Source organism: Rhinichthys klamathensis, unplaced genomic scaffold (assembly GCF_029890125.1).
Source record: "Rhinichthys klamathensis goyatoka isolate OS25496 unplaced genomic scaffold, OSU_Roscu_1.1 h1tg000264l_1, whole genome shotgun sequence".
Taxonomy (NCBI): domain Eukaryota; kingdom Metazoa; phylum Chordata; class Actinopteri; order Cypriniformes; family Leuciscidae; genus Rhinichthys; species Rhinichthys klamathensis.
Window position 1 is genome coordinate 1,070,116 of NW_026606785.1, and position 18,145 is coordinate 1,088,260.

Sequence of the window (18,145 nt, forward strand, 5' to 3'; positions counted from 1 at the left end):
CAGTGTTACAACCCCTAGAGCCCTGGTTTCTGAATAGAGATACCATTTTGGCAGAAATAGAATTCATGAAAATACAATATTCTTTAACAGAAATATGACACTTAAATTTCAGACAGTTCAGTAATACTCAAACTGACCATCAGAATTCAACAACTGACTAACTAATAGTATATCAGATTCAAACCAATCCCTTAAAAATAATGTTTTTCTTCGGTCTGTAATACTTATTATTCCGAATAAAAAAGGAGTGAGGAGAGAAGTTATGTTTAAAAGCCAAACACCATGTCAAAAAGACTAATAGCTACAGTTGTGCCTGTAAATTACTATGTATATGGCTTGTATTACAACCTGTCGGCAATTTTCTACATCCTTTTTTGAACGTCGTATTACACTTGTATACTGCACAGCGGGTCGTCGGAGCCATAGACATAATAAATACATTTATTATGTCTATGGTCGGAGCTACAGAGCCCTCTGCTGGTAGGGAATCGTAAGATGGCCGCTCGAACACTTCCGGTGGCTTCACTGCCTGGTGCTCACGACGCCATCTTGCGCGCCCCCGACGTCACAGGCAGGCACAGGCTCTATGACGTCACAGGCGGGGTTCCTGAGTCAGAACACAGCGAGTCCAAGCCTTATATACACTGTCTGGTCCAACGTTGAACAGCATCTTGAGGATCCAACACACAACAGCATCTTCTCAATATACCAATACGAATCTATTGAAAAATGGCAACAGATAGAACAGGTGTCGTCCAGAACGGCCGGAGAACAGGCTCGAGGATACAAGGTATTTAAAGAAAATACTACACAACAAAATATCTGTGTAACCATTACATGAATGTACCATTTGCTTATTGTAACTTTTCAAAATGAAACTTTTTTATTTTTTTCAACACTGAATCTAATACTATGCATATTTAACTATTCAAAATGTGTATTGTTGTTCAATCTCAGGCAACTTTATTTAATTTTTACAAGGTTTCTAAGCAAAAGATGGACGCATGTTTTCTCAGTCCTGTTACCGAAACTCATTTATTTCTGTTGTGTTGTGGCTTTATTTCTGTTGTGTTGTGGCTTATTTCTGTTGTGTTGTGGCTTTATTTCTGTTGTGTTGTGTTGTGGCTAATTTCTGTTGTGTTGTGGCTTATTTCTGTTGTGTTGTGGCTTATTTCTGTTGTGTTGTGGCTTTATTTCGTTTTATTGTGAACTTATGTTTGCTTTTTAAATTTCGGTTTAAAACAGGACTGAGTGAAAACCCGGGGACACGACTAAAATATGTATTTTATCTAAAATATTAGATAAAATATTTAAAAACATAGATTGGATATAAAATCAAACAACAATGCAAAAAATAAATCTGATTTCTGATAGATTTTAATCATATTTCATGGTAAAGTTTAGAGATCGAGAGTGGGGACATGCAGAAAATGCTATTTTTTAGTGTTCTATGTAGTTTTTATTTATGTTTTTAATTATACATTTTAAATTTGTAGTTAGCTTAATGTGCAGGACATTTTGCTTAATAATAAAATGTATTTTAGAGTTAATTTTCATGCAATTTTATACATATAATGACCTGGGGACAGAAATGTCACCCTTTCGGTGGAATGTTTTTATAATAACTTGGAAATATGTTGTCTAATGCATACAGTTGGGAGTTGGGAGAAACCAGAAGCAGACCTGGTGTTGTCCAGGTCTGAATGGCAGCGCGTCCAGGACCGAGTCAATCGGCACAGCAGAAGTGCCAACGCAGCGGCTGAACAGCGGGAGGCGCTGCACATGCGCTCTAAAGAGCTCGTCAAACACTGGCCCAACACCATAGCTGTGAGTGACAGCATCGCACTGGAGTTACTGCATTTGTAGCTCTCTTATTGTGCGGGGCTCCGTACTTCCTAAAACTATATATGCGTAAACATCATGCTTTTTAATGACCTAATCACTTTTAAGGAAGAAAATAGGCATTTTTAATGAGTCTTTATTAAGAAATAAGAATAATTTATTTAAATTATAAATTATTATGATTATTAAAGACGTCTGTCTATAGAACCTGTCAGACACTTTTATTGTTTTTATATAGCCTTATTTAGACTTCTCGCTGTCTGATTTTCTTTTTGTGTCTGTGCCCCTATTATAATACTAAGTTTGTTACAATTTGGTATAATGTTAAATTGTAATTTGAATGTCATCTTGATGTGATATTTTAGTTTTTCTTCATTAAAAATAAATAAATAAAAGAATACCTGGGTCTCTGAGGGTTATAATATGAGACTGGATGTTTACAGTAACAAAGTACAACAAACTAATCTGATTTTGTCCTTACAGGGAGAACGACGGAAAAAGCTGGAGGCGAAAACAATTCGAGAGGCGATGGAAGAGGAGGAGAAAAAACTTCTGGACATAGAAGAAGCAAGATATCAGGCCCAGATACGAAAGGAGACAATTGAAAAAACTAAAACCCAGCAGTACCACCAGACGGACCGAGTCAAAGGCCTCCATGTGTGTGTCTTACGTTATTAGACCACAAGTGTTTTTCTGTGGTGAAATGTTAGTAGAAACGATCCTCTTGTTGTTCTAGAGCGCTCTGAGGCTGGCGGAGGTCCTGAAGGAAAGAGAGGCTCAGATCGAGCTCAAGCGCATGAGGCAGAACGCCAGCAGAGCCGTGGACAGAGAGATCTTGGCCCGAATGGCTTGCAGAGAAGAGCAGGCGGTCCAGCAGGAGCGACAGAAAGCACTGCAGAGAAAACGAGACCAACTGGCCATTTCTGAGTGCTTGAAACTACAGTAAGGAGAAATTAAAGTGCATTTATGCTTCAGTGCATACACAGCTAACACAAATATGCTCTAAGGACTTTTTGATAACGTTCCAATTAAGATATAAATGTTATTTCTGAATGTTCCCTTAACGTTCAAAGTGTCAACAACATTTAAAATGTTTTTATTTATTTTTATTCTTCAAACACTGTGGGAATGTTACTTTTGAACAGTGTTGGGGAAAGTTACTTTTAAAAGTAATACATTACAATATTGTGTTACGTTAAAATTAACTAATTGTATTACTTAGTTAGTTTAATGGAAAGTAGTGTTATGTTAATGTTGTTACTTTTTCTGTAAAAAAAAACACTCCACGAATTATGTATAAGTTCTGTTTTGTGTTAATGTTTTGAGAACATGATTAAAGACCAGATAACTTTGAACAAACATAATGTTACTAGAAGAACGTTTGTTCGTAACTTTGAGAGAACCGTATCTAAAGTTCTGAGAACATTCCCTGTTAGCTGGGAATCACCTTAATGTGTCAATGTGTCTGACGTTTCCTCCTTTATTAGGGTTAAGGAGCATGACATGAAGAAGGAGCAGGAGAGGCAGGAGAGGAGAAGGGAGGCTGAAGAGATGAAGCAACTCCGAGATCTTCATCTGAGGGAACAGGCCATCAAAGAGCGCCAGAATCGAGAAGTGAAGAGAAAAAGAATGAATGCTTTTCGTGTAAGCCGGTTGTTGGACAACATTCACACTGTAAAAGCAGATCGAATCAGATGCGGTTTTGAAATCCCTTCTTCTGTCTTCCATCAGGACCATTTGACCAACAGAGAGCTGACAAAAGCAGCGGAGGCTCGGAGGCAAGAGGAAGAGGAGGAGAAGAGAAAGCAGATCGCCAGCCAGAGCGAAAAAGTGACGAGAATGAGGAGAGAAAAACAGGAGGAAACATTTAGGTATTGTACATTTAGGTATTGTACATAAGACAATGGAAATGTGTCCTGTGGTGGATATTAATCACACTCATTAGTGTCAGAAATTAACTTCTTTATTTTCAGGAGCATTTTTGCACATTTATGAGGGCTAACACGCATCAAAAACACAGCATGCTGATTAATTATGTTAAACACCCAACCCATACTAACATTTATATATTAAATGCTTAGACAACAGATAAAATAACGTTGGGCGCATTTTAGGCATTTTTGTTACTTTAAAACTGTGAATCTCTAGAGATCATGGGCTTCCAGTGATATTTTAGTATTATTTATAGTATACAGTATTTAGCAATGTTTTGAATGACCTTTTATTATTATTTTCAGAATTGTGTGCTTTTGTCATTTTTCCCCGTTTTTTAATTTTATTTCTTTTGAGTTTTATTTTATATTTACTTCAGTTTTAGTAATTTTAGTACTTCAACTTACAAAGTGAAATGTTATTTCAATTAGTTGCCAAGGCAACATTTCTAAGTTCAAGGTTAAAGTTTCTCATCTAATATTTGTATTTTTAGCTTCCTAACACTGTAAACCCTAACGCTCAAAATAATCCATTGTTTTGAGTAGGGCCAACTCACATTATACAAATTAGTTCCATCAAATTAACATACGATACTTACAATTTTATGAATATTTTAACATTTATTTTTTCTTTTGAGTTCACAAAACTGACACATTTTAAGTAAGTTGAATTGTTTCGTTGTTTTAAGTTCTATGAACTTGTTTCTTTTAATTTTGACAAACTTAAATTTAACTGAAACTGGGCTGGGATTTTTATTTCCCAGCATGCTTTGCAATGACACTCAAAAGGGAGAGTAAATGCTAAAATTAAGTGTCATATAATGGTTTTTGTGCCAGATTAATGTTAAGTGGGAGATTTAGTAGTGTTTAATGTTTTGTTATGCTAGTTTAGAAGAGTTTCTGTTATGTTGGGTTTTTTGGGGAGTTACCATCATGGCCGGTGACGAGTTTGGTTTGAGAACAGTATGTGTTAAATGTTTTAAGTTGATGTACTGATTCCGCAAGGGCTATGATATGCTGATACTATAGGTAGCACTTATTGAATTAGCTGGTTAAATCCAGCCAAGTTTCCACTACTAAAAATATTGAAGTTGAGATTACATGAGAATTTTAAGTTGTGTATGAATTATCTTACTCAAATATTTCAAGTTAAAAGCAATTAAAATGTATGATTACAAAACAAAAATCTGCAAGCTCTGCTTACTTACACATTCAATTTCTTAACTTAAACAATTTGATGTAACTGATTACCTCAAATTATTTGAGTTTTGCTAACTTAGTTATTCGGGTGTATTTAATCAACTAGAAACTGCTCTAAGTGTTTGTTTCAAATTCAAACATGCTTGCAAACCAGTTCCAATCTTTAATTTGTCTGTGAAAGGTATTTTGGGAACTTTGACATACCATTTGACATCCACATTCTTACAACTTGCTCATTCATGAATCACATCTAACTGGGAAGGTTATTGAATTAATGGAAGTTCACTGAGTGGGAAGCCTGGAGAAAGTATAATTCTTTCCACTGTCTCAGAACTGGGCTTGTATTTGTCTTTATTTTTGCCTTAGAGAGCGTCAAAGACTTAGAGGGACTGTTATACAGCAGTTAGCCGTGCAGAAGCAGGAAAAAATCAGCAATGAGGAAGATATCATTGCAAAAGCAGTCGCTGAACGTGAGGCCAGACGGGCCCGAGTGCAGCGCGAGAAAGAAGAAAAACATGCAGCCATGTTAAAATCTATCTCTGCACACAGAGAATCCAGGGTAAATTACCTATTCCTAATGTTTTTATACTTATGCTATGAGACTAACGACATGTAAACATTTTTAAATCTCCGCTCCGCGTCATGCCTAACAACGGCCCTCAGCTGTTCCACTGTAAAACACGGCTTCGCGGGGCTTATTGCTTAATTTTACCACAGTGATGCTGGGTTTATGAGCATCACACGGTTTATATATAGAATTTGAAATGCATTTATTGAAATAAACATTTTTCTCAACTCTATATCAGAGGCAAGAGCTGGAACGAAAGGCAGAGAAAGAAAAACAGGAAGCTCTGGAGATGCTGAATGCAAACAAGGAAGCAGATCAAATCTTCATGGAGAAGCAAAAACTTCAAGCTCAAAAAGCTAAAGAAGAAGGAAAAGCACTCCAATACACATACATACAACAAATGAAAGAAAGAGCGTTCAGCTCTCGAGTTCAGCTTCCTCGTGTTCAGCCTCCTCGTGTTCAGCTTCCTCTTGTTCAGCCTCCTCGTGTTCAGCCTCCTCGTGTTCAGCCTCCTCGTGTTCAGCCTCCTCGTGTTCAGCCTCCTCGTGTTCAGCTTCCTCGTGTGAAGACCGACTCGTGTGAAGACCGACTCGTGTGAAGACCGACTCGTGTTCAGCCTCCTCGTGTTCAGCCTCCTCGTGTTCAGCCTCCTTGTGTTCAGCTTCCTCGTGTTCAGCCTCCTCGTGTTCAGCCTCCTCGTGTGAAGACCGACTCGGGTAAAGACTCCACCGAGCAAGGACACCTGTAAGGCACTTAATTATCTTCTTCTCCCTTTCCTTTCCCACTTTTATCCTATTTTTCTTACTCAACATGTGCTTTCAATACATTCCTGTTGTCTCTCAAACAACGCTCTTTCATCATCACAGAAGGCAGCGCAATACTGCTAATCTGCGTCCCATTCTCTCATCCTCACAGCCTGTGCCGTCCGCTTGATGGGGGGGAGCAGTGAATGAGGAGCTGTTCATGTTCGTGGCGTCACCGGCGGGGAGAGCGCAGTGTGTGAGAGCAGGTCAGTCCAGCAATCATCAGTTCATGCAAACACGCAGTCTATAGACACAGTAGTGAGATACAGTTTACAAACGCAATCTCGAGACTCAAACAATAGGCAACATGGAGCCGATGTTGGATTACGCTCAGCCCAGCAGATGCTGTCTGAGGACATTAATACAAACCAAAACTCTCATGTGCAGAAATAACAGTGGGACACGATTACTGGGGGGCTTCTCACTCAACTCAAGCTTGGTAACAGTCTGAATGAGAACGTAAGAATGCAGATTTGCCATTTTAACTGAAATTAGGACATTGTCGGTCAGTGTTTCTGTGGAAAAAAAAACGTACAATAACACTGATAAGATAATAATACTACTACGCATTCTGCTGCTAATAAGAATATAAACCGCACTAAGGATTGAGGAGCTGCCGGGTTCATGAATATTAATCACTGCATTCGCTCAAACTGTTATGCTGAAATCAAAACTGAAATCATTAGTTTCTTGCTCATAAAGGCTGAATAATTGAAATGAACTGCATTATTTTTACAATGGACTACTTGCACAACAAACACTGACATCTCATTGACCACAGTACATTGAAACTAAACATAACCAGAAATAAGTGAGGCGTACTATATCATTCAAATATTATAAAGTTGTTGTTGTAATACGTGTCCAGGTGCAGGTCCACCATCAGATCTGGATACGGCCGGGATCCGGCGGACTTCAGGAACAGGGGAGAGACTGTTGGACACTTCAGGACTGCGGTGTCGTCGTCTTGTCCGGGCGCTGGTCCTTCATCAAATCTGGATGCGGCCTGGATCCGGCGGACTGCGGCAAACCTCGGATAACCAGAGCGACTAATATTAGCGTAGGCGCGTAGTAGTAGCGTAGGCGCCATCCTCCTTATGATGTAACGAGTACATCAGGATTTATGGGGAGTGTTCCCGGTTCTGGCTGAACTAAACTATGCAGCCTAGTTGAATTATATACACACACACACACACACACACACACACACACACACACACACACACACACACACATTCAATCAAACACACACACACACACACACACAATCTCTCTCACACACACACGCACACACACACAAACTCACTCAATCTTACACACACACACACTTACGCAATCTCTCTCACACACACACTCACTCGGGCCGATCTCGATTGATCCTGTCTGCCACGCTGCTCTGCTGAGTTGATTTGCGTCTGTAGCTTCGTATATCTTTCCGTTCTTGAATCATTATTTACTATCATTTCCTGTTGTTTATACTGCTAAAATATAACTTACTCATCACATATTAACCTGACATCGCTAGCTTCAATCTAAATCGTTACTAGTACAACACGCTATTAATTCGCTAGCCTGTAAGCTGTGCCATGCCATCCGTGTGCTCTTTATTTATTTATTTCGCTCGCGCCTTTTACAAATCCATCAAAGCTGTGGTAAGTAGTGATCAGTCAGCAAACACGGTAAGTCATGTCTCCTCCTCTTATTGTCACTTGCACTTCATGTAACATGTATAGCATAGCTTTCTCTGTCAGCACAGGATTTACATGTGATAAATGCAGGGAGATAGTCAGGCTGACGGAGAAGATTTCAGAACTAGAGACACGCATCCAAACTTTAATTGAGGATAGTGAAAGTGCAAGGGCTTTAGATACGGCTTTGGATGCGACTAGTTTAGTGAACACTGTACATTGTTCGGTTCCGGCTGAAGTAGAGCCCGTGCAGCAGGGCAACTGGGTGTCCGTGAGATGCTATAGTCGCGGGACAAAACACCGCTCTTCTGTTCTGATTACCACAACAAATAAATTCTCCCCACTCAGTGAAACACCCACTGAGAATCCTGTTGAATGTGCCCTAGTTATTGTTGATTCTATTACACGGAACGTGAAAATAGAGACACCAGCCACCATAGTCACATATTTGCCGGGAGCCAGAGCGCCAGACATCAAAGCAAATTTAAAAGTGCTGGCTAATGCTAAACTTAAATACTCTAAGATTATTATTCACGTCGGCACTAATGATGTTTCGACTCCGCCAGTCGGAGATCACTAAAATTAATGTTAAAGAGGTGTGTGAACTCGCAAGTACGATGTCAGGCACTGTAATTTGCTCTGGCCCCCTTCCTGTTGGCAGGAGTGATGAGATGGTTAGTAGATTGTGTTCACTCAATGGCTGGCTGTCTAAGTGGTGTCCGCAAAATAATATAGAATTCATAGACAATTGGAAAAGTTTTTGGGGCAGACCTGACCTGTTGAAAAGAGATGGTATTCATCCCTCCTGGGATGGTGCTGCTCTTCTCTCTAGTAATATGGCATATATTCTTAGAGCTCAACCATGACAATCTGGGGCTCAGGTCAGGAAGCAGACAGACTGGCTAAACCGACCGTCTGCTAGCGGCCTCACGTCACCCAGGTCAGATAAATCCCATCACATAGAGACTCTTTCACCTAGATATCATCATATAGAGACTGTGTCTGTTTCCCGAATTAGGTAATACAAAAAATTCCAAACCCATCTAAGGGTAAAAATGTAATTGATGTTCAACAAATAGAAAACAGATATAATACAAACTAGAAAAAAAAATTGATGAGACAAACTTTAAGTTGGCTTGTAAAAGACGAACCAGAGAGTTTAAACAAGTTTAAAGTAGTTTGAAGTTTGATAGATGGATTAGCTAGAAAGAAAGAATATTTAGAAAGAAAGAAAACGATTAGTTAGAAAGATAGATAAATAATAGATAGATAGAAAGATTAGTTTCAATGAAAGAAAGATTAGAAAGAAAGAAAGAAAGATTAGTTAGAAAGAAAGAAAGAAAGATAGATTAGGTAGAAAGAAAGATTAGTAAGAAAGAAAGAAAGAAAGAAAGATTGATTAGGTAGAAAGAAAGAAAGAAAGATAGATTAGGTAGAAAGAAAGATTAGTAAGAAAGAAAGAACGAAAGATTAGTAAGAAAGAAAGAAAGATTAGTAAGAAAAAAAGAAAGATTAGAAAGAAAGAAATGTTAGAAAGAAAGAAAGAAACATTATTTAGAAAGGTAGAAAGAAAGAAAGATTAGCTAGAAAGAAAGAAAAAAGAAAGAAAGATTTGTTAGAAAGAAAGAAAATGTTGTTAGTTAGAAAGAAAGACAGATTAATTAGAAAGAAAGATAGATTAGTTAGTAAGAAAGAAAGATTAGTTAGAAGAAAAAAAGATTAGTTAGAAGAAAAAAAGATTAGTTAGAAAGAAAAGAAAGAAATAAAGATATATTAGTTAGAAAGAAAGACAGATTAGTTAGAAAGAAAAATTAGTTAGAAGAAAAAAGATTAGTTAGAAAGAAAGAAAGATAGATTAGTTTGAAAGAAAGATTAGTTAGAAAGAAAGAAAAAAGAAAGATTAGAAAGAAAGAAAAAAAAAGATTAGGTAGAAAGAAAGAGAGATTAGTTAGAAAGAAAGAAAGAAAGATTAGTTAGAAAGAAAGAAAGAGAGAAAGCTAGAACGAAAGAAAGAAATTAGTTAGAAAGAAAGAAAGAAAGAAAGATTAGTTAGAAAGAAAGATAGATTAGTTAGAAAGAAAGATAGATTAGTTAGTAAGAAAGAAAGATTAGTTAGAAGAAAAAAAGATTAGTTAGAAGAAAAAAAGATTAGTTAGAAAGAAAAGAAAGAAATAAAGATATATTAGTTAGAAAGAAAGACAGATTAGCTAGAAAGAAAGATTAGTTAGAAGAAAAAAGATTAGTAAGAAAGAAAGATAGATTAGTTTGAAAGAAAGATTAGTTAGAAAGAAAGAAAGAAAAAAGAAAGATTAGAAAGAAAGAAAAAAAAGATTAGGTAGAAAGAAAGAGAGATTAGTTAGAAAGAAAGAGAGAAAGCTAGAACGAAAGAAAGAAATTAGTTAGAAAGAAAGAAAGAAAGATTTGTTAGAAAGAAAGATAGATTAGTTAGAAAGAAAGATATATTAGTTAGAAAGAAAGAAAGAAAGACAGATTAGTTAGAAAGAAAGAAAGATATATTAGTTAGAAAGAAAGATTAGTTAGAAAGAAAGAAAGAAAAAAGAAAGAAAGATTAGAAAGAAAGAAAAAAGAAAGATTTGGTAGAAAGAAAGAGAGATTAGTTAGAAAGAAAGAAAGAAAGAAAGAAAGAGAGAAAGATAGAACAAAAGAAAGAAAAATTAGTTAGAAAGAAAGAAAGATTAGTTAGAAAGAAAGATTAGTTAAAAAGAAAAAAGATTAGTTAGAAGAAAAAAAGATTAGTTAGAAGAAAAAAAGATTAGTTAGAAAGAAAAGAAAGAAAGATATATTAGTTAGGACGAAAGAAAGATTAGTAAGGAAAAAAGAAAGAAAGATTATTTAGAAAGGTAGAAAGAAAGAAAGATTAGTAAGAAAGAAAGAGAAAACAAAGAAAGATTTGTTAGAAAGAAAGAAAGATTAATTAGTTAGAAAGAAAGAAAGAAAGATTAGTTAGAAAGAAAGAAAGATTAGTAAGAAAGAAAGAAAGAACGAAAGATTAGTAAGAAAGAAAAAAGAAAGAAAGATTAGTAAGAAAGAAAGAAAGACTAGAAAGATAGAATGAAAGAAAAAAGAAAGATTAGTAAGAAAGAAAGAAAAAATAGAAAGACATATTAGGTAGAAAGAAAGAGAGATTAGTTAGAAAGAAAGAGAGATAAGTTAGAAAGAAAGATTAGTTAGAAAGAAAGAAAGAAAGATTAGTTAGAAAGAAAGAAAGATTAGTTAGAAGAAAAAAGATTAGTTAGAAAGAAAAGAAAGAAAGAAAGAAAGATTAGTTAGAAAGAAAGAAAGACAGATTAGTTAGAAAGAAAGAAAGATTAGTTAGAAAGAAAGAAAGAAAGATTAATTAGAAAGAAAGAAAGATAGATTAGTTAGAAAGAAAGAAAGATAGATTAGTTTGAAAGAAAGAAAGATTAGTTAAAAAGAAAGAAAGAAAGATTAGTTAAAAAGAAAGAAAGATTAGTTAGAAACAAAAAAGGATTGGTCAGAAAGAAAGAAAAAAGATTAGTTAGAAAGAAAGAAAGAAAGATTTGTTAGAAAGAAAAAAGAAAGATTAGTTAAAAGAAAGATTAGTTAGAAAGATAGATTAGTTAGAAAGAAAGATTCGTTAGAAAGAAAAAAAGAAAGATTAGTTAAAAGAAAGAAAGATAGATTAGATCAAAAGAAAGAAAGAAAGATTAGTTAGAAAGAAAGAAATATTAGTTAGACAGAAAGAAAGATTAGTTAGAAAAAAAGAAAGACAGAAAGAAAGAAAGATTAGTTAGAAAGAAAGAAAGATTAGGTAGAAAAAAAGAAAGATTAGTTAGAAAGAAAAAAGATTTGTTAGAAAGAAAGATTAGTTAGAAAGAAAGAAAGAAAGAAAGAAAGAAAGAAAGATTAGTTAGAAAGAACGAAGATTAGTTAGAAAGAAAGAAAGAAAGATTAGTTAGAAAGAAAGAAAGAAAGAAAGAAAGAAAGAGAGAAAGAAAGAAAGAAAGATTAGTTAGAAAGAAAGAAAGAAAGATTAGTTAGAAAGAAAAAAGATTTGTTAGAAAGAAAAAAGATTTGTTAGAAAGAAAGATTAGTTAGAAAGAAAGATTAGTTAGAAAAAAGAAAGATTAGTTAGAAAGAATGAAGATTAGTTAGAAAGAAAGAAAGATTAGTTAGAAAAAAGAAAGAAAGAGTAGGTAGAAAGAAAGAGAAAGAAAGAAAGAAAGAATGAATACAAAGAAAGAAAGATTAGTAAGAAAGAAAAAAGGAAGATTAGTTTGAAAGAAATATCTATCTATCTTAGTTAGAAAGAAAGAAAGATAGATTAGTTAGAAAGAAAGATATATTAGTTAGAAAGGAAGAAAGATTAGTTAGAAAGAAAGAAAGAGTAGTTAGTTAGAAAGAAAGAAAGAATAAAGAAAGATAGATTAGTTAAAAAAAGAAAGATAGATTTGTTAGAAAGAAAGAAAGATAGATTAGTTAGTTAGAAAGAAATATAGATTAGTTAAAAAACAAAGAAAGATGCATTAATTAGAAAGAAAGATTAGTTAGAAAGAAATTAAGAAAGACAGATTAGTTAGAAAGAAAGAAAGACAGATTAGTTAGAAAGAAAGAAAGATTGAGTTAGAAAGAAAGAAAGATTAGTTTGAAAGAAAGAAAGATTAGTTAAAAAGAAAGAAAGATTAGTTAGAAACAAAAAAGGATTAGTCAGAAAGAAAGAAAGAAAGATTGAGTTAGGAAGAAAGAAAGATTAGTTTGAAAGAAAGAAAGATTAGTTAAAAAGAAAGAAAGATTAGTTAGAAACAAAAAAGGATTAGTCAGAAAGAAAGAAAAAAGATTTGTTAGAAAGAAAAAAGAAAGATTAGTTAAAAGAAAGATTCGTTAGAAAGAAAAAAAGAAAGATTAGTTAAAAGAAAGAAAGATAGATTAGATAGAAATAAAGATTAGTTAGAAAGAAAGAAAGATTAGTTAGAAAGAAAGAAAGATTAGTTTGAAAGAAAGATTAGTTAGAAAGAAAGATTAGTTAGAAAGAAAGAAAGATTAGTTAGAAAGAAAGAAAGATTAGTTTGAAAGAAAGATTAGTTAGAAAGAAAGATTAGTTAGAAAGAAAGAAAGATTAGTTAAAAGAAAGAAAGATTAGTTAAAATAAAGAAAGATTAATTAGAAAGATAGATTAGTTAGAAAGAAAGAAAAAAGATTAGTTAGAAAGAAAGAAATATATATATATATTTATTAACAGATAGATAGTTAGAAAGATTAGATAGATAGATAGATAGATAGATAGATAGATAGATAGATAGATTTTTAAAATATTGCTAATTACTTATAAAGCACTAAATGGTTTAGCTCCGCAGTACTTGAGCGAGCTCTTAACGCATTATAGTCCTTCACGTCTATTGCGATCTCAAAACTCCGGCCAGTTGATAATACCTAGAATATCTAAATCGACTGCAGGCGGTAGATCCTTTTCCTATTTAGCAGCAAAACTCTGGAACAGTCTTCCTACCATTGTCCGGGAAGCAGACACACTCTGTCAGTTTAAATCTAGACTAAAAACACATCTCTTTGACCTAGCATACACATAATACATTATAGACTTCTATTATTCAATTTTGGCTGCATAGTTTAGTTCAGCCGGAACTGGGAACACTCCACATAAATCCTGATGTACTCGTTACATTATAAGAAGGATGGCGTCTACGCTAATATTAGTCTCTCTGTTTATCTGACGTTTGTCACAGTCCGCCGGATCCAGGCCGTATCCAGATCTGATGATGGACCTGCGCCTGGACACGACGACGACACCGCAGTCCTGAAGTGTCTGCCAGTCCTCTTCCCTGTTCCTGAAGTCCGCCGGATCCAGATCAGATGGTGGACCTGCACCTGGACCCATCCATGACGCATCCCTCATCCGCCCTGTGAAGGCCTCATCGACACGACAGCCATTGGCACTGATCCTCAACAAACCCGTCTCCATACCGGCGTGATGACTCCGACTTCCAACCAGATGGAACTAAATAAATATTCTATATATTATTATCATGTTATCACTGTGAAGCTGCTTTGATACAATCTGTATCACACACACACACACACACACACACACACACACACACACACACACACACACACACACACACACACACACACACACACACACACACACACTCTCTCTCTTTCACTCTCTCACACACACAATCTCTCTCTCTCTCACACACACACACTCAATCTCACTCACAAACACACACACACTCTCTTTCACTCTCTCTCTCTCTCTCTCTCTCACTCACAATCTCTCACACACAGACACACACACACACGCTCACTCATTCTCACACACTCACTCAATCTCACTCACACACACACAATCTCACTCACACACACACAATCTCTCACACACACAGACACACACACACACACACACACACACACACACGCTCACTCATTCTCACACACTCACTCAATCTCACTTACACACACACAATCTCTCACACACACAGACACACACACTGTTGAGCTGAATCTCAGGAGTGACTATGAAAGAACTTCACTTCCCAGAGTGCACCAGCAGCAAACCGGCTACTTGTCACCTGATTATAATTGTCACTGATTTGGAGCACCTGAAAAAGCATGGAGGTTCTCAGTCAGTCAGAAAAAAACAAACTTCAGAGAGAAGAGGCTCCAAGTTCACTCGTAGGTTCAGTCCAAAGACGCCAATGGTCTGTAATGTTTATTTACTTTCATGGTGTTTGTGCTTAATATGTTTGAGCTATGTTTAACTGCTGTGTAGATGTTAAGTAACACATTGCAGCATTTCCTTCATTTATTTTGTGTTTGTGCTAAAATAATATTAGATTGAGTTTGAAAAAATTAAGAGCATAAGATAAATAGGGATGGTATAAAGTTAAAAGTGGTAAAATGTTAACTTTACAAACATATTTGGAAGATTAATGAAATCATTTCTTTATTCCATCTAAAAGGCTTAAGTGGTTAATTAATTTAAAATGCATTAATGTTTGAATAAAATTGTAACTTTTGTTCTCTGTCTTTAAAGGTTTACAACCTAATTTGCTGAACAGCACAATCAACTGACAAACCAAAAGAAAAAGAAAAGTGATTGAGTTGGAAATTTGAGTTGTCCTTGTGTCCTTTGGAAGTCGAAAAAGAGTAGGACTTGACAGTTGTAAACCACGCGGAGCGGCCTGGCCCTGAGGATAAACGGCTTCAGGTCCAGAAATAAGCTGTTGATGCAGAGGAAGTCAAGATGGCGGAAGATGTCCTGGGGAAGTCGGTCCAGCAACTCAAAAAGGAGAGGACCACTGCAAAAAGCAGCTTCACCAGACAAGCCAACTTCATTTCAAGAGGAGCAAGCAGGATGCTTCAAATGGAGTTAAAAGAGGAATTCACAAAGCTTTCAGACTGTTTCAGAAAGATGCTCGATGCCAATGATGACTACAGGATTGGACTGGAGGCTGACATTAAGATTGAGGATAAGGAAGCAAGTCTTGATGAACAGCAAGAGGCTGACATTGACAAATCTGTAATTGAAGGTGAGACAAAGTTGATGGAAGTAAGAGGCATTGTTCAAACAAACCTGTGGTCGAGGTATGGAAGGAATGAACTTCTTGAGGCAATCCTGGAAGCAGAGAAAGCCAATGATAAAGCAGCTGATGTACCTGTGGAAAGTGCCAATTTAGAGGGCTATGAAGTGCACCTCGCTCTCTTGGACAAGAGAATAAAAGAGGCCATCTCAGCAATGTCAACATGGGAGAGATGGATCCCTGTAGAATTAAAGGATGAATTAGATGGAAGAGTCAAGGACGTAAGAGCATCTTACTACAGGCTTGAGTTAAGGAAAGCTGAATTTGCCACTGTACGGACGATCAATGGGCAAGGCACAGGAGCGAGACTACCCCAACCGGCAACATCCACACCAATAGTGAGAATCAAGCCAACCTCTCTACCTATCTTCAATGGAAGCAAGAGAGAATATCACAGATGGAGGAAAGACTGGGAAAGCCTGCAAAAGCAGGGAGAGCCATCCGGTTCAACTGAAGTTAAGAAAATTCAACTCTTGGAGAGTGTGGATGACAAAATCTCAAAAGATCTCAGACTTTCAACCTACACCACTGCCAATGACATGTTCAGAGTCCTGGAGAACAGATATGGAAATAAGTCAACTATCACAGTGGAAATCCTTGAAGAGCTGGAGAAGATGCCACATGTGAAAGGGAACCAGCCAAGAAAGGTAATTGACCTCATACAGTCAGTAGAGAAGGCCCTAGCGGATCTCACAGAGTTAGGAAACTCTGGAGCCATAAATAACCCACTGGTAATTAAAACCATTGAAAGCAAGTTGCCTGACTTTATTAAGAGAGATTGGGTGATGTTCATGGTTGAGCCCAGAAACAATGTCACACCAGACAACCACTTTATCATGCTCTTGAAGTTCCTGAAAAGCCAAGAAGAGATACTAGAGAGACTTGAACAGCTCAGAACTGTGAAGAAGGTGGAAAAATCAGATCGATCAGAAAAGAGGTATGACAGAAGGATTGCCTCAACAAAAACCACAAAGAAAGAAGAGCTTGATGAGGTATGTGGTGTCTGTGGTGATAGTGGGCACAACAACAAAATCTTCTTCTGTAGAAAGTTAAAAAAACTTAAGCTACCTGAAAAGACAGCTGTATTGAGAAAGCTGGGAGCATGCAGAAAATGTCTCGGATGCCATGAGAAGGATGGTTACTGCAGAGACACTTTCCTATGCAGAAATAAAGACTGTAAAAGGGAAGGTGGTGCCCCAGACCACCATTTTTTCCTCTGCCCAAAAGAAGTCAAAAGAGGGGAAGAGAGAATGAGTGGAAGAGACCGCAAAGGTAAAAGCAAACTAACAGAGGAACAGGAGGAAATCTTGTCTGAACTCTCCCCAGAAATGGCAGATCGATGCAGAAAGGCTTTCACCAACACCAACAAAACCGCAGTGACACTCGATGCTTCAGACCAGTCTGAGCTACTGCAGAGGAATAGGCTCTCTGAACTTCCTGTCATCATGATGCTGATGCAAGTCACTGCAAACGCAGGGCAGAAGATTGGGACTTTAATTGACCTTGCTTCAGACACAAACTACATTACCCATAAGGCTGCTGAAAGACTGAGGTTAAGACATGAGAAGATAACTTTAGTTGTGCATGGGGTTGGTGGTATGACCATGGAGGTGAACACACAAAGGTATCTACTCAAAGTCAGAGTCAAAACACCTAAAGGAACGGAGAGAGCTCATGAAATGGTCTGCTACGGCTTGGACGAAATTGCCAGAGTGCATCGAGTAATTGAACCTGAGAAGTTGAGAAAATTCTTCCCAGAAGTCAAACTTAAAGAATTGGAAAGGCCAGAAGAGGTTGAACTTCTCATTAGCCACCGAGAGGGAAGACTCGCTCCTCAGAGGATAAAAATCATCGGAGACCTCGTCTTGTGGGAGGGACCATTGGGGAAGACAGTGGGTGGAGCACATCCCGACTTATTTGAAGAAGTGGAGGTTGCAGTATATGAGTCCAAAACACACTTCCATGAGGACAGCAGCAGTTAAATATCAAGAAATCACAAGTCCAACAATGGACACAGCCCAGTTACAGCAGGAGGATGTGGCTCAGACCAAATTTACAGCTGCCAGTAACCGTGAGTTCCTTGAGTGGTGGCACTGGGACAGCATCGGGGCTGCATGTGAGCCAAGATGTGGAGGATGCCGATGTGGAAACTGTCCACCAGGAGGAAAAGAAATGACCCTGGCAGAAGAGAGGGAGCTGGAGATCATTGAAGGAGGTCTCACCTATAAGAAGGGGGATTCTCACACACCAGCTCCACATTGGGATGCAAAGTATCCTTGGACAGTAGATCCAGCCTCTCTCCCAAACAACAAAGGTGCAGTCCAGGCTTGTTTCTTAAGGATGGAAAAGCAACTAAGCAGAGAGCCAGACTGGAAAGTCGCATATGCTACCCAGATCCATGAAATGGTCGAACGAGGCGCAGCCATAAAACTCACCAACAAAATCATGGACGAGTGGAACGGACCAGTGTGGTACGTAAGCCACCTGGTGGCGCCAAACCCTCATTCGGTGACAACACCAGTTCGTATTG

At 37.0% G+C, this 18,145-nt stretch overlaps 1 protein-coding gene across 1 annotated transcript; it reads left to right on the plus strand.

The window, feature by feature from the left end:
* The first annotated feature begins 495 nt into the window (after nt 1–495).
* LOC130101999 (cilia- and flagella- associated protein 210-like) lies at nt 496–7,384 on the plus strand. Its single transcript, XM_056267884.1, has 10 exons — nt 496–646; nt 1,655–1,827; nt 2,326–2,499; nt 2,579–2,784; nt 3,330–3,486; nt 3,574–3,713; nt 5,340–5,532; nt 5,780–6,133; nt 6,218–6,285; nt 7,219–7,384. Exons 1-10 carry the CDS (start codon nt 496–498, stop codon nt 7,382–7,384), a joined length of 1,782 nt encoding a protein of 593 aa, XP_056123859.1.
* The last annotated feature ends 10,761 nt before the right edge of the window (nt 7,385–18,145 follow it).

What these genes read in the sequence shown, in the direction of transcription:
- LOC130101999 (XM_056267884.1), top strand. Translation starts at nt 496, where the DNA reads ATGGCCGCTCGAACACTTCCGGTGGCTTCACTGCCTGGTGCTCACGAC. An exon ending in AAAGAATGAATGCTTTTCGT is followed by an intron (nt 3,487 to 3,573) that starts GTAAGCCGGTTG and finishes GTCTTCCATCAG; the next exon opens with GACCATTTGACCAACAGAGA. An exon ending in AAACAGGAGGAAACATTTAG is followed by an intron (nt 3,714 to 5,339) that starts GTATTGTACATT and finishes TTTTTGCCTTAG; the next exon opens with AGAGCGTCAAAGACTTAGAG.